Consider the following 16,610-nt stretch of genomic DNA (forward strand, 5'->3'; position numbering starts at 1 on the left):
TACAAGCTGGGATTAATATTTCTTGAAGCTTTTTATGGTGCAGTGGAACAAGGAGGTTCTGCAAAGAGGATGAAATGACTCTTCCTTGGTTTGCCAGCTGAGTGAAATACCGTGTTTGTCCCTCAGCTTTGTGGCTCTCAGAGCCTCCTGCTGACCAGCACACACATCTGCTGGTCACTGCCCAGGTGACACACTCTCACCTTTCCTTTATTCTACAGCACAGCTGCAATTACCCAGATCTCAATTACTGCATCCTAAAACTCATCCTGGCATCAGCAGTAATTAATGGAAATGGGAAATTCTCCTGCACTTAATCAGTGCCTTCAGTGACACTTGGACAGGCAGAGGGGACAAGGGGGAATGGCTTCAGCTAAAGGAGGGTGGGTTTAGTCAGAGATAAGGAAGAAATCCTTCCCTGGGAGGGTGGGGATGCCCCTGGATCCCTGGCAATGCCCAAGGCCAGGCTGGATGGAGCTTGGATCACCCTGGAATAGTGGAAGGTGTCCCTGACCATGGCACGTTGGAATGGAATGAGCTTTAAGGTCCCTCCCACCCCAAACCATTCCATGATTCCCTGGTTTCTGCTCCATTTCCCCATGGAGTGCAATCCATCCCCACCCCTGCTCCCCCCTGAGCAGCTGGAGCAGTGGGATTGACTCCCAAGGCTCAGTGCCCTCTCTGGACCTTGGGACTGGATTTTGGGGGACTCCCAGCAGATTTTTATTGCAGCAGTGGTGTTTTGGGATGCTCCCATACAGCCAGGGGCTTGTGTGTGAAATTAGCCCTGGAGCCACACTCCAGACTGGCAGGCAGCTTAATTGCTTTTTGTCAGCAAGCTAAAGGATTCATTTGGAGGTGTAGAACTGTTTGTCTTTTTGCTGGCTTTGGCCTAATTACATGTAACCCATGGACTTGAATCACATTGTTAATATTCATCTGGTGTTTGCAGAGCCTCTAAATAGAGGCACTCAATGTGCTCCAGCTTCCCAGGCTGCAACTTCTGTTCCTGCACCAGACAAAGCTCTTTCTCCATCCTAGGATCCAGTCCTGCCACTCCTGTCAGCACAATCAGGAGGTTCAGCCTTTCTGTTGCTTTTCATCTTTGAAACCACAGGTGTTTATGTGTCCCTGGCCAAACCATTTTGGGGCTTATTTAGGGCAGATTAAGTAAAAAAAAGATGAGCTTGCAGTCTGTAGATGAACCCTGGCTGGTTTAAGATATCCCAAGGAGTTTGCTGGCATTTATTTCTGGAATGTTCAGGGCTGGGCTCTGGGTTTTTTTGGGTTTTTTTTAATTTATTTTTTTTTTTTGGTGTAGTTAACACCCCAGTGCCCTGCCTGACAGGTCAATAACTCTCTGCCCATTGCGTGTGAGCAGCACTGCAAGGTTTGCTCTTGCTGCATGATACAAGTTGAAGCATCCAGATGGAACCACATAGGTTGCAGCCCCCCTGCATTGTCCCATCTTTTATTTAGGCCTGACAAGCTCAATTAGCATTATCTTGTGCCTCTGCATCAAGGGGACTCTTGTTAGAAAGGCAGGAGAAAAGGAGTGAAAGATAAAGGAAGAATATTACTGAGGAAGAAGCAGTGAAATACTAAAAGGGATTTATCTGGGAAGAGCTTTCCCGTGGTACTGAGCAATGGAAACAGCTATATTACTAAGAATTCTCTGAAATGCAACTTTTTAGATGCCAGGGCTTCACAGATTTCCTTTTCAACATGCTGCAATCTTGCAATAAGTTGATGCTGATCATGTAGGTGAAAAAAAAAGGATGCACACAACCACTCCTAATTAACTGGGGATGTGATTAATAACCTGGATGCTTTAGCTCCTTGTTGTTTCTGTTTGCTGGCCCTGTCCCCTGCAGCCTCTCAGCTTTTTGGGAGGGAAAACAGGTTCTTCTCTCCCAAGTCAGTCCTGTCTGCACAGCTCAAGGTTCCCTTACAGACTTGAGCAATCTCCTACATTTATAATCTGTCCCTTCCCTTCACCTCAAGGATGTATTTAAATGGTCAGCACACAGGATTTTTAAATTTTTGAGCAATTACTCAATTTCTGGCAGCTAAGCTCAGGCACTGCATTTAAGTGGCTGTGCAAGCAGAGGTGTTGGGCACCTGCTGCTCCCTCTGGTGCTGTGACCTTTACAGGCTCAGTAAAACACATAATCCTGTGCTGAGGAAAGGAAATTTATGGCCAGTCATAAAAGAGCAGAACATGGAGCATTTGGTGCCTGAATACAAGCTCAGAGTCGTGTTCCTGTGAGGAGCAGCATGGGGAGCAGCAGCCTTGCTTGCTTCAGAGGGGATAAGGGAATTCTGAGATTTGGGGAGGTCCAGAACCCCCTGCAAACCCCACAGGCTGTCCCAGCCCAGTGTCACAGTGTTGTGCTCCAGTCCTCAGCAGGACACAGTGACTCACAGGCTGGTTTTTGGGTTCTGTCATGGCTTGTCCTTCCCTTTGAAACACACCTGCAGGAGCTCAGCTGGAGGAGGCAAGGACAAAGCAAGTGCTTTGCACATGGAGTGGAAAGTGGTGAATTCTGCAGTGCTCCTTCCTTCCAGGGGGAGTTTGTGCCAGGGAATCATCCTGTGTCCAGCAGAGAATCCAAGGTTCCCATCCACCTGCAGCAGGTGAGCTGGACTGACAGGTGGAGCACCCTAAAGCCAGGAGAGAGAACTGAGTTGGATTCCTGGGCATTAGGAAGGGTTACTCAGAGAGGAACAGGCACTTTCTCGAGCCCAGCAATATTCCAGGTGCAATGCAGATATGATACCTTTAGCACTGATAACTTTATGGGCTCTTGGAATGGCTTGGGTTGGTTTTGAAGATCAAATCCCAGCCTGACTGCAGAAAAAGTGCAGAAAAAAAAAAAAACAACAAAGACAATATTCTGGAAATAGGGCAAGTAGAAATGAGGCTAAGTTTGATTATTTTTTGCCTTAGTTCTAGCAGAGTCATCAGCACTCCAACACTTTGGCTCAGCCCTCCAGTGCTCCAGGGCATGTGTGAGTTACTTGATTTTGACCTGGCTGGAGGTAGTTAACATTATCAGCACAGATGCCCCTTATCTCTCTGACCTTCAGCATGAAAAGAGGCTCTTATCAGGCAGTGATGGAGGAGAGAGAATGGATGGCAGGAAGAACAAAGCCTTGGTGATATCTTCCTCGTTGTTTCTTCCTGCTGAGGATTTTAGAGAGCTGTTTCTCTGCATGACCTTCCCACTGCTCCGATTTATTAGACTATTAAAATAAAAACCGAACTTAACTGCAATATGACTGCAGAAACAAAAAGGTGTCAGTTCCCATAATTTAACTGCACTAAAACCAGCACAATCCCCAGTTCTCTGTGTTTTCTCCAGTATAATATTCCCTGGCCTTCTCATTAGGAACTCTTATTTCCATCCAAGATGCTGGTGGGAAATGAAAAGTATTTGATATATATCTGTATATGTGTATATATAACCTAAATACCTTGTGGAATGAGTGTCTTGCAAGCCACAATAAAATTTTTAATTATGAATATCTTCTGCACATGGAAGTTATAAATAGCAGAGATGCTAAAGCATGCATTTTCCAAGTGCAAACAGATTCCCCAGGGCTGGGAGAAGCAGCCAAGGTTCTGGGCAGTGCCACAGCTCCTGTGACAGCTCTGCTGTGCTGTCACCCAGGAGGGACTGTCCCTGCTCTGGCATGGTCAGGAGCCACTTGTGGTTTTCTTTTCTGCTGCAGGCAGCCCCATTTCCATAATTCCTGAGCCTTTTTTTTAGGCTGTGCTCCAAAGATGGAGTCCTTTACCCAACTTATCTCAAAATGCAGGTCCTGGGCTGTGTCTTGTTGATTCCCAGCTGGGGGGACTTGGACACTGCAAAATTAAGGAGATTTTTCCTGGCTTCCTCCATCACAGTGTGTTCTTTCACAGGCTCTGCCATGTGGGATTTTGCCCCAGCTTTCAGGTTTTTAATGCTCACAGTCCCAGTGATGGCTTACCTGCTATATAAAACTTTTGATTTGAGTTTTTTCCTCCCTCGTGCTCTGTTTGCTTTCCTCACCTAAGAGCCTGGCTGCCTTTTGCCAGACAAGGGTAGCTCTTGCCTGAATTCAATTACCTGCATCCTGGTCCTAGAACTCATTTTTCTTGTTTCTCAGTCCTAGAGTATTCATTTATGAGTATTTCCTCAGAACCTAATTTTCTTTGCTGGAGCCAAAATCCCCCTGTGTCCCTGTTGGAGCTGCATCTCCTGCCCTGCCTGCTGCTGCAGGGGATGCTCCAGGTGTGTTTTCCCTTATTTTCCTCTGTCCCAGGGCACAGCTCCTCCTCAGAGCCACTGCAGCTGCCCAGGACTTTGCCTTGTGCTCTTCTCTGGCTGTCTCATCCCTTAACTGTTCTAATTGCTTTTCCTAATGCTAGATTGTCCTCCTTTAGTCATTTTTCTTGTATTATTTTTGAGACTGATCCTATTAAGTTCTTACCCTTCAGTATGTCATCCCCAGCTTTGAAAGCAGAGTCATTTGTTGCCAGCTGCAGCTGAATTACCTATGCATTAATTGACTTTGTAGCTTCCTGATTTTCTCACAGACTTTTTCTTTCTATGATATTATTTTCTTTGAAAAATGTTAAGCACCATTTACGTCAAATAGCCTGCCTGGATTTTTGCTGCTTGCTTCTCTGAGCTTGTCAGCAAGCCCCTGAGCTCTGCTGATGTTATTTCCAGTTTGCCTGACACATATTACAAATTGAAACAGCACAAGAATTTGCCTGTGTGGAGTTCTGTAAAGATTAAGTTTCTCCTGACCCTCCTTCTGCAGTGCTTTCTGCTCAGGACACACAAGGGCATCTTTCCTGTGCTAGCCTGCTTTAAAGCCAGCCCTGATGTATTTTCTGTGCTGTTTGCTGCTCTGGGTTTAGCACAGAGCAATAAAGAGGCACGTGGAGAGGGAAATATATTAAACAGAGTCTAATGACTTCTAGGCTTTGCAGCACTGCTAATTACACAGCAAAAAAGGCACCTTTGAAGTTCCTGTGCCTCTGGGGCAAGCAGCCTCCCTTACTCAGTAGCCTGCAAGCTAAATGTTACATCTCCTCCTTCCTTCCTAGAGAACAGCACAGCTTGGGCACATCCCAGTGCTGTGGGGCTGCTGCTGGCTCTTTCTGGGTCCTGCAGAAATCCCTCCAGCACTCCTGGCACAGCTAGAAAACTTCCCATCCCTCCTCCAGAGAGGCACTGAGCTCCAGCCAGCCAGGCTGGTCCCCAGGGCATTGTCACAGCCATCTGTGTCTGCATCTGACAGGCAGCAGCCTGGTTTCCAGCTCAGCCCAGTCCTGCTGTAATAAAACACAAGAAAGGCACACACAGCCCTTCTCGTGCCAGCCAGAGGGATCTGGAGATCTTTGTAGGTTGTTCCTTTCCAAGTGGGTGTGGGGAGGGTTTGCATCCCAGGAACTTCCCAGAGGAGCCCTTGGGCAACTTCATGGCACAGAGGAGCTGGAGCAACTGATTATCCTGGGGTTTTGTGGTAGTGGAAAAGTCTGAGGATCTCAGCATGCTGAGCATCACCATCACCCCAGAATTAGGTTTTATAGAATCACAGAATGGTTTGGGTTGGAAGGGACCTTCAAGATCAGCTTGTTCCACCTCCTGCCATGGGCAGGGACACATTCCCCAATCTCAGGGTGCTCCAAATCCCATCCAGCCTGGCCTTGGACACTTCCAGGGATCCAGGGGCAGCCACAGGGGGTGCCCACCCTCACAATAAAGGACTTTGTGCTGATATCTCTGCCCCTGGGAGCTGAGGGTTTGAACCACAGCTCTGCACCAACCTGATCTTCAACTGAGTGCAGGGACCCCTCAAAATCCACAGGATGGTCAGAATCCACCTCAGCCCTGAGCCAACAAAACTGCCCAGGGCTTCCAGGGGTGTTAGGATGGGACTCCTGTCCCACATGGGATGAGCTTCAGCTCCTGTGTGCTAAGGGAAATTCAGATTCCCTCCACCAGCTTCCCAGCCACGAGGGAGCTGGAATACTGAACTCATGGAGAGGTTGAGGAACTGAGGCTGTGGCAGTGGTGACCACCTCATGCAGAAAGCTGAGAGCATCTTCTGCTGGGTCTGGCTGAGCCAAGACTCCCTGCTGTCATTTGATCCAACCTGTATGGCCCAGCAAGGAGAGGGTGATGGAAATCTTTACAGAAAACATCTCAGAAACTGTAAACAACACATTTTCTACACGGAGATAAGGACAGAGATTAACGCCTGAATTATCCTGGATAATTAGTGTAGCAGGTAATCATTTAAAATCTGGCACATCTGTAAATACATCACTTTGACTGAACTAGAAAATATTTGCTACTGCTGCAGTGAAATGGCTTCAGCCATCCCACAGGGAAGTCTTTGTGGGAGATTAATTCTCACTTCAAATGGCAGAGATTTGCAAGAGGATTATGTGGCCAGGATGACACATTCACATTGTGATAGGAAGTGAGACAGTTTTTTTTTCCCTCACAGCAAAGATGAGTGCTGGTTTCTTTGAGTTCATGTATTCTTTGAGCTTGAGGGCTCGGCCCTCTTAAGTGTGGAGTATTTGATAGCTGAAAGGCTGAACAGTGCTTGAAAGAAAATGGTGACAAGAACAAGGGTGAGAGAGACAGAAGCTCTCAAAGAGAGGACAGTGAAATCCAAACTTAAATTAAAATTCCTAAAGCATCAAGGTCACTCTGGCAAAGCTAGTGAATGTGGAGTTTTAGCTTATTATAAATGGTACCAAAGAGTTGTCATCCAAGAACAGTGCATGAGACAGCACAGGTCTGGGAGCATCCTGTACTCACTGCTCAGACTCAGGCAGTCCCAAAATTGTGTCACTGGGGAAACACCCCGACCCTGGAGCACACCTGGTGGGGCCACATGCCCAGCCAGTGCAAGGATGATGTCCTGGCTGCAAGTCCCAGGTGCTGCAGGTGTGAGCTGGGCACAGAGCAGATGCTGAAGTGGTTTTTTGGTGCTCAGCACAGGGAGGAGGGTTTGGGGAGCTGTAGCTTTGTGTGGGGATTTTATTGCTTACAGCACTAAGGAGAGCTCTAACCAAGAAAATGCTGCTTTCCTGGCACACAAAGACATTGTCAGTAAAACTGAAGTGTCTCTTTGCTGTATGTTCCCAACACAGAACTGCTGCCAGGAGCTCTCATCTGATTTGCTCAGGTTCGTTAAACATCAAGGTGAATAATTGAGACAGGCTGAGTTTGTAAAGCCTGGGGAATCTGCAGCAGCAGAACAGAGAAGGGAAGAAAAGACACTTGGAGCTTTGTGCAGAGGGTCCAGTCTGTCTTTTAAGAGAGGTTATAATGCACCTGTTGATAACACAAGAAGAAATACAGGTGGGGTGAAGCCAGCATCCCCAGCCCCACCCACAGACACTCCCAGACCAACAGGGATTTGTTCAGACCAGCCTCAAACTTCCTGAGGAAAAGTCCTGCTAAGCTCCACAGCACTCAGTTCCTAGGAAAGCCCATGTAGCCACAGAATCCAGAAAGGGCTGAGATCACCTTTTCCAACCCTCTGCCATTGGGCAGGGACACCTTCCATGAGCCCAGGTTGCTCCAAGCCCTGCCCAGCCTGGCCTGGGACACTTCCAGGGATGAAATGTCCCATCCAGCTAATTTAAAATGAAAGAACAAAAAGTGTAAAAACCCCAGCTTTGTGCAGAAAAGTTTTTTAAGCGTTTTCCTTCCTTTGCCAGAAACAAATTTGCAATCCCCAAGGTAGAGATCTGCCTTACCTTCCTCTTCAAACAGCATCCAGCATCCACTGCCAAACTGCATCCTGCAGGCTGTGCCCTTTCAGGATGTGCTGAAGGGAGCTGCTGCCAAGCCTCCACTCCTGATCCCACACTGACACTGGGTTTTTGATGGGCTTTTGTAGAGGGGAGGGCTGGATTTATCACAGAATATCACAGACTTGGAAGACGTTCACACCTACTCCCGTGTTGACAAAGAACTTAAAAGATCTCTATCCAAAATAAGTCTCTGCACTCTGCTTGTGTTCCTGCCATGCCCCAGCTGCCCCAGGCAGTGCTGCCTGGTGTTTGTAGCTCCTGCTCAGCCCCAGCAGGGCTGTGAATTCCATGCAGCTGTGCAGCTGCCACTGGGCTGTTCCTGGCAGTGAGCAGGGGAGGTTTTGGATATCAGGAAAATTTACTTTTCCTGAAGAATTGTCAAGCACTGGCACAGCACAGGCTGCCCAGGGCAGTGCTGCAGTCCCCATCCCTGGAGGGATTTCAGAGGTGTGTGGATGTGGTTGGAGTTATGATCCTAAAGGGCTTTTCCATGATACAGAATGGTTCTGTATCCAGCTGAAGCACAGAAAGTGCAGCTCAGGCCCCTTCTCTGGAGGGATTTGCTCTCCCCTGTCCCTCTGGACTCACCTGAGCCCATCATTCCTCTTGTTTCAGCTCAAGCTGCCCAGACCTGGAAAGGCTCAGGTGGAAAAATGGGCATGAGGGAGCTTTCAGGTTGTCCTGTGGGCTGGCAGGTAGAGACAAATGAACTAAAAACGAGCAGGAATTGTTATTTTTGTTTGTTTGTTTGTTTGTTTGTTTAGGTTTTTGTTTTTGTTTGTTTGTTTGTTTTATTTTTGGTGTTTGTTTTTTTTTTTATGGTGACAAACTGCTTTTATTTTACCACCCAGGACTTAATTTCCAGCAGCACCAGCTCGTGATGCTTCACAGCAATGCTGCATTTATGGGATCTGATGGTGTGTGAGGAAAAAAAGGCACAACAGGCTGCACCTCTGAGTCTCCCTATGGCTTGCAAAGAGCCCCTGTGGTAAACTGGCAGGGGACAATGATGTTCTGGGCTGGTTCAGACCATCTGCAGAGACTAATGTGCTCCAGGCCACTGAGACAGTCGTTCTAAATCCAGGGCTGCACATAATTTGAATGCATTACCAAAATGGAGTTCAGCTGCACCTCACTGTCGAAATGTGAGCATATTTTACCCATGTCAGGGCACTGGAGCATGGCCAGAGAGCCAGTGTAGTAATGTTTTGGGCATGATGTTCAGCCACATTTTATTAAACTCCCTGTCCTACACTTCAGTGCCTGTGAGAGCTGCAGCCCTGGCTCAATGAGCTGCTTGTTCCAACCTCACTGAAACCTCCTTGGAAAATTAAAGTCCTGCATTGTCCTTTTCTCCCTCCTTGTGCTGTTCCTTAGCCTGAGTCGTTGTGGCTTTGGTTTAATCTCGTGTCAGATGTTGTCCATGCAAATGTTGAGCAGCTGAAATGTCACAACCATCAGCCCAGCACTGTCCTCTGCAGTGGTGACAACACACAGATACACCAGTTCAGCTCAGTGTACTGCTCTCAGCTGTGTTCAGCACAAATTACTTCCCTCCCTCTTCTGCCTGATGTCAGAATTTCTGCAGAATGTACAGAAGAGAGTTTTTCAACCTTAAAACTGGCACAAAGCAGCATGAGATCTGTTCTGGATCTCTGCAGCATCCCTGGCTGCAGGGAGCTGCCTCTGCCCTGATGGAGGGAATATGCACTGTTACTGGGCTGGCTCATTAAAAATTGACTAAATTGCAGAGGGTGCTCCCCAAACCCAGCTGTTCTGAAGTCTGGAAGGTCCCTTGCATCACTCAGCATTCCATTCCTGGGGACTGCATGGACTCTGTCAGTCTGTGCAGCTGTAAAATGATGGTCTTAACTTCCCACCTCCACTTTGCTGGGATAAAAAACAATAGGGCACAGCAAGCCATCATGGTGATAATATAAATGCAAAAAAACCCCACCAACCTAAGAGTAAAATATCTCCTGGCTTCTCTAAGGATAATGCAAAGGCAAGATGTAAAATACAGCACACATAAAATGTGTCATTTCCTTATAAGAGCAGAATTAATGGAGGCTATAAAAAACAAATCAAAAACCACTATGGAAGACCTTTTTCCCAGGGAAGAATATGAGAATTCATTGGATTTAGACATGAGGAACAGTGGTTTGTGATAATAAAAGGGCTAGCAAAGAGCAAAATAAGAAATGTGTTTTCTTGCTTCTTGCATTGGTGAACTAATAAGCACAACCTCTTCTGGCCTCTAGCACATGGAACTCTCCTTGCTGGGTGTTGCTCTCCTCTCATTTCTCAGTATTTGGTATTTTTTCTCTCCAGCTGCATTTCACATCGATTATTTTACGCCCACCCCCAGCGAGGGGGATGCCAGGAGTGACCCTGCTCTGCCTGCAGCTGGAGAAATGCCTCCCTGCCCACAGCTCCCCTCCTCAGCCTGGCTCTGGGGTGCCCTGCTGCAGCTGCTGATGCTCTCTGCCCTTCTCCCCCAGGACCACGCGGACATCGAGTGGAAATTCGCACGGACCAAGCTCTGGATGAGTTACTTTGATGAAGGAGCCACTCTGCCCCCTCCTTTTAACATTGTCCCCAGCCCCAAGTCGGTCTGGTACCTCTGCAAGTGGATCCACAACCAGCTGTGCCCAGGTGATGACTCTGATGATGAGCAGAAGAGGCACGAGAACCTCAAAACATTCACAGTAAGGAGCTCACGGGCTTGTGCTTCCTTTCTGGAGGGTGGTGGGGAACATTCAGGGTCCTGCTGGATCATAACTTGCACAGAGCCACCAGAAGCTCTAGAAACAGGTGACACCCCTGTCCCTTTCTCTTTGCAGGAACGACACGCTGACAACCTGATTCAGAATCAACATTACCAGGTAAACTCTTGGGCACACAAAGTTTTTTATTTCTTGTTTCTTTCTCCTCCTCATTTTCCAATACTTCAATTTCTGCTTGCTTCCAGAATATAGGTTGATAAGTGTAGGTCCTCTAAGAGGATTTTGCTTATCATGGATTAAAGCATTTCCTCATTGGAGGTGGATGGCTCAGTAAATCTGTCCTTCCCTTTCAGCCCCTCTGGAACAGGGGAAAATTTGCTGAAGTCAAGGTCATATCCCCATTGTCATCAGGCTGTCAGGACATCCTGATTAAAACTATTTCTGCAGCATTTTTACATTCCTGAATTGTTCCTCTCTTGCTCTTTTTTTGTGAAGCACCCCTAACTCAGACTGTGGTTGGGATATTCTTTTTTTGGGACAGCTCAGGAAGGAGGAATGATTCCTTTGTTGAATCTTGCTGGTTTGTTTATTCTCAGCCTGCCTGTCATCAAGAACTCATTAAACTCAACCCACAAAAGGATGAAACTTCATTAAAAACACCAGCTCCAGCCCTTGAATTCAGTGGGATGTATTATGCCAGCAAGCTGGAAGGAAAAAAATTCTCTAGAATGTTAGGTGGCACGTTAGGCTCCACTGCCAAATGCCATTAGTAATTTGTCTTTACTTAAGACATCTCCTGCTTTCTGAAGAGCACTTTTATCAGAAGTTGGTGGTTAACATAATTAGTCACCTTTGACAAGTGACATATGGTGCTTTCTGACTTCACAGCACAGCTTACAGCTACATCACTGGGATCTCTTCAAAACCTCCCAGCAAAGCCTTGGTGCAGACACCTTCTTCAGCTTGGTGCTGCTCAGACTTGATTAGCAAGGGGGGAAATGCAGGGCAGGTTTGGAGCAGTCTCTTCCCTGCTCACAACAGGCACAAACAGCCTGAGTGTGTTTTGGCTGGCACAGATAAATGTGCAAGCTCGAGGCACCAGGGAGGGACATGAGCAGAGCAAAGTGGAGCTCATCCAGCCAAAAACATGGAGAGTAGCAGACAGGTAGCACAGAGGAGTGAGAATCCCTGGAGGAGTCACTGAGAGTGTGACTTGGCCCTTCCAGGATGGGGCAGCCACCCTTAAAGGAGTTTCTGCCCTTAGGGAACACCCAGGCAGCTGCAGATGTGGTTTGAGGTGAATATCCATTGACCCATGGAATCCTGGCTGTTCTTCACATTATTTATTGCTAAGATAGCCTCCCTGGCTTCAAATGCTCAATAAACCACCTTCAAATGCCAGATTTAGCCCATCAGGACACGCAGTGTGCACACATGAGATTGGTAATTGTAAAACCTTTCAGCAGCTGAGATTAAAGAGCACATCTAAGAACTGCTTGGAGAGCTTCACTCCAAGAATTTTTTTTTTTTTCTCCATGACTTGTACATCTACAAACCCCAGTACAAAATAACTGCTTTGCCTTTTGTTAAAAACTGAGCATCCATAAGATGGAAGCTGTATCACCGCTTCCCAAGGTTTGCTCTGCTTAAAAAGAAGCATTTTGTTTAGTGGTGAGTGTTTTTTAGCCAGCAGAGTCAGGACAGCTGCTGCTGGCAAGAGCTCAGGGAAACACAGCAAGAACAGGGTTTGGGCTGAGCTAGCAATTGAATCACTTGGATTGTTTCCTATTCCAGGAAGTGATAAGAAATCTTGTGAAAAGATACGTCGCTGCAATGATAAGAACTTCCAAAACCAACGAAGGTTTAACTGAAGAAAACTTCAAGGTAATTTATTATTCCTCAATAATAACTTGCAGAGTTTGCACTAACTAGTCAAGGTGATTTGGGATGTGTGGAAATAAGATTGTGATTGGAGCTGAGAATATATCTTCTGGGGATTTGTGGGCAGAGTGAGTTATTACTGAGTATCTTCCTGTATGATCAGTTCTCCTTGGATGCTGCTGGGAACCAGGGAAAAAGCAGCCTTGAAGCCTTGGGTTTCTCAGGCTGCTCAAGGACAAGAAATTATAACAATGATTAAACACCTGCTGGAGATGAGATGTTTTGCAGAAAGCATGTTTTCAAAGAGGTGTTGCTTTCTTGGACCGGTGAATCTTTTCTATTCTGTTTTGCACGAACTACCCTATATAAGTGTGGTGTTTATTTAAATAAAGCTCTTTCTGCTTCTCCATTACACAAAGAACTTTTGTTGCATTATCCTTTCCATTGCTCCTATAGCCTCAAATGCAACAACCACCTCCCATATTTTAATATACAATGTGCTATGCAGGCAAAACCATCAGAAAAGAGTAGGAGTGAAATATGTGATTTGAGTCAACATCACATTCCCAATCCTAATTAAGACAGAGCCAAAGAATGGGTCGGGGTTGATGGATATTAAGAACACTCACCAACAATTTTAAAGTTGGGTGTATCAGCTAGATGGAATTCCTGTTGTATTTCAGCAGTTTTCTTTCTTCTGTAACTCTTTTTTATCTGACTTTTTGGGGTGGGCAGAGGGGGTTGATCAACAGGGCCACTCCCCAGCCTTTGCCAATTCTCAGCACCACCAACACATCATTTTTGTGTGACACTGGCCATGGATGTGATGTTCCTGTTTGATTTGGTATCACTCACTGAACATGGTCCTTCCATCATAGATAAGGCTGCTGGGAGTAACTCCTGTCTCCTCTTTCCCCAGGAATTAAAGCAGGACATCTCAAGTTTTCGCTATGAAGTTCTTGACCTCCTGGGCAACAGGAAGCCCCAGAGGAGAAGTTACTCCACCAGCAGCACAGAGGTGTCCCAAAAGGATGAAACAAACGAGGATGGTGCTGGAGAAAAATCCAGAGCCAAGAGCGTGTCTTTCAATGTAGCCAACAAAAAAAAGGACTTCAACGTGTCTGCTCTGATTAAAACCATGTCTGGGATCAACATGGTGGAAGAGAAGCCAAAAAGCAACGGGATCAGCAAGCGCTCCTTTGTGAGGAACGGGAACAGAGTGCAGAGACTCTCCAGCTCCAAGAAGGAATCCTTCAAGAGGCTGGGGCTGCTCTTCTCCAAGATGAACGGCCACGTCCCCGAGCCCAGCTCTGAGCCCATGTACACCATCTCAGACGGCATCATCCAGCCACACTACATGTGGAAAGACATTAAATATTCTCCCATGGACAGAGAGAGGGAAGAGAATTGTTCCAAAAGTGAAATTAACCTCAATGAGGTGGCCTACAGTGGGAACACGAGACTTACAGGACAGAGCAAGGAGTGCCCTGTGGTTTGTACCAGCTCCCTTCACTGTGCTTCCAGTATTTGCTCCTCTAACTCCAAACTTATAGACTCGTCAGAGGATGTGTTTGATTCATGGGGAGAGGCCTGTGACTTGTTTATGAACCAGTGGAAAGAGGGGCAGGAGGATCACGTTACCACTCGGCTCTGAGCAAAGCTCTCTTGACTCTCACTGGAAAACTCAGCCAAGTATTGGTAATTGTTTGCTCTCATCTGGTTCAGCATCACTGTTTCCTTTTCTGTCCACAGGTGAAAAAAAAGTGTAAACTTCCTTATGTTACAGCCTATTTTATAGCCTTCTGCACCTTTTTTAATTTACTTTTTTTTTACACTCACTAATACTAAACTAATGGTTTCACCATTTGAAAGGTTGCCATAAACCACAGGAATCCCTTTGGATGCAGTCTTAGTCTCCAAACCCCACAGACTTCAGGCATGCAGGTGGCTGAGGAAAGGATTTCTCCAGTGCTCCCATCACCATCCCACCCCAGCTGGGTTTCAGTGCTGCTGTCCAACACCATTGACTCTGCATCCTGCTCAGTTTTCCTCATCAACACAAACAGCTGTTGAGCAGGAGGCTGAGAATCACACTGAAAGTATTTTTTAAAGGGTTTCGACCTATAACTGTTTTTTTTTTTTTTTTTTTTTTGTTTCTTTTAAGCAATATGACTTGTTTTTTCAGGCCACTATATTAATATTGTAAATTATTACTGAATATGAGACCCCTTTGATCATCCACCTGGAACATGCTTTTGTTTTTGCTTATTTACCTAATTTCCCTTTTGGGGAGCAGAAGGACCTTCCAATTAGGCTGACAGTGGGAGCCAGCACCTGGCCCTGCCTCCAACTCCTGTGTAGATGAACTGAAAAGAAAACAACCCAAAACAACCCTGGCTGCTTGAAATACAAACCTCAGAGTCGTTTCTAAACCAAAACCCAGCTCTAAGCCTTGCCCTTATTTCACAGTCCCTAATTTTACTTCCAGTGCTGCATTCACTTTTTGCTGCCTCTCTGATGGGTGTCAGGGGATCCATCTCCTGGGGTAGAGCATCTTCCCTGGGCCCTGAGCTGCAGGACTGAAAAGCAGCTTAAGCAAGAGCAGCCAGCTGCTGGAACAGCTCTGCAGGTCCTGCTCTGAGGTGCAGCAAAAGGAGTGTGCAGGAGGGGGGATCTTTCATTATCCTTTATTTCCCTGGCTGTGGGAGTGTCACTGCTGCTCTCCCAAGGAGCATCAGAGGAGGGAAAAAAGGACAACCCCATCAAGGGCAAGGTGGTTGAATTCTTAACAGGGATTTTTAGGGAGTTTTGTTTCAATTTTATAACAATGGGGTACTTGAAATTTCTTCTGCAGTGATGCTAAGAAACACAGATGATTGGCACTCAGCATCACCTCAGAGCTGTTCTGGGTCAGCTGCATCCTTGGATGGAGCAGGTCCTGCCCAGGAGCTCGGGAATGGTTTAATTCCTGCAGGGTTTTGCTCCCAGGAGGGGTTTTGTGAGCTCCAGTGATTCCCCAGCAGTCACCTCACCTGGGAGCTGGGCTGTGAGTTGCCTCTGGAGAAAGGTGATGCTGGAAAATCTACACCTGCCACTGCAGCAGGTTTCAGCAGCAAGGGGCAGGAGCAGCTCTGCTGGCAGGAGCAGAGGGATGAGAGATGCTGGAACACCTGGATACTCTGCCCGAGTTTTAAACCTGGCTCCCTCCTCTTGGGAGGGAAAACTCCCCTTGTGGGGTTTTTCCCTGGGGGCACCTTCACCCAGGAGATGGAGCACAAAGAGAAATGTGAGTGCTGCAGCAGCTCCTGGGGCAGAGCTGAGGTGCCAACACCCTGAACTGGTGGAAATGTTCAGTGCAGACCTGTGTGGCTCCAGGGCAGCCCTGGTGTTGAGATAAGGGGCAGAGACTCAAAACCACTTCTGTATTCCTTGCTTGTAATGACAGCATTCTTGATACCAGCAGGGAGTGTAAAACCCCAAATATTTAAGCCTCTGGGTGTGTTAGTTAAGGCAGAGTGAAAGGCATTTTTGTATCAACAGATTTCAGGCTTTCACACTAATTGCAGGGTTAGAGTTGTCTTTGAAAACTGCATTTCCTCTTCCCTCATGGAAGGCTGAGCAAACTGGCATTGGTGGTACATGAGGAGATTGCAAAACCCCAGGGTGGGGAGCAGCTTGCTGATCATTCCATGGGGAAATCAGGCACCCAGGCTGGAGGAGCAAATCCATGGAGAGGGGAGAGCCACAGAACCCACCAGGGCAATTCTCACAATAAAAACCCCACAAGAAACCAAACCTTGCACATTTCAGCAAGGATAAACATCAGCAGGAGCTGCTACAGGGGGGGACAATTCCAATCCTTGGATGCTTCACCTAACCCAGGCTGCAGCCTGTGAGCTCTACTTGACGTGGGGCCAGAGAATCTTTGTGGCATTTCCTGGGTAAGGAGGAAGAATGAAAACAACTCGAGTACAGTTATGCAGATTACATCAACTGGGCTTGAAACCAGGCCAGAAATTGGGTTTTATGTCCTTGGACAGAGGAGAGGATTTGAAGTGTTCAGTGAGAACAAGCACACAGCCGCTGGTGACGCTCACACGCATCACCAGGTACAAACAACACAAAGAAATGGAATTAACTCTGCAGTGCTGCCCCCAAAAATGCAAAAATCC

General features: G+C 46.9%; 1 protein-coding gene across 1 annotated transcript in view; it reads left to right on the top strand.

Annotated features, from left to right (window-relative positions):
* Positions 1 to 16,610, top strand: part of TRPC5 (transient receptor potential cation channel subfamily C member 5) — a 93,442-nt gene extending 76,832 nt beyond the window's left edge. Inside the window, exons 8-11 of the mRNA XM_056491376.1 lie at positions 10,333 to 10,539; positions 10,675 to 10,716; positions 12,352 to 12,441; positions 13,358 to 16,610. Of these exons, the coding sequence (XP_056347351.1) occupies positions 10,333 to 10,539; positions 10,675 to 10,716; positions 12,352 to 12,441; positions 13,358 to 14,092 (1,074 nt within the window). The 3' untranslated portion in view covers positions 14,093 to 16,610. The remainder of the gene's footprint in view (positions 1 to 10,332; positions 10,540 to 10,674; positions 10,717 to 12,351; positions 12,442 to 13,357) is intronic.

This window comes from Oenanthe melanoleuca, chromosome 4A, assembly GCF_029582105.1.
Source record: "Oenanthe melanoleuca isolate GR-GAL-2019-014 chromosome 4A, OMel1.0, whole genome shotgun sequence".
Taxonomy (NCBI): domain Eukaryota; kingdom Metazoa; phylum Chordata; class Aves; order Passeriformes; family Muscicapidae; genus Oenanthe; species Oenanthe melanoleuca.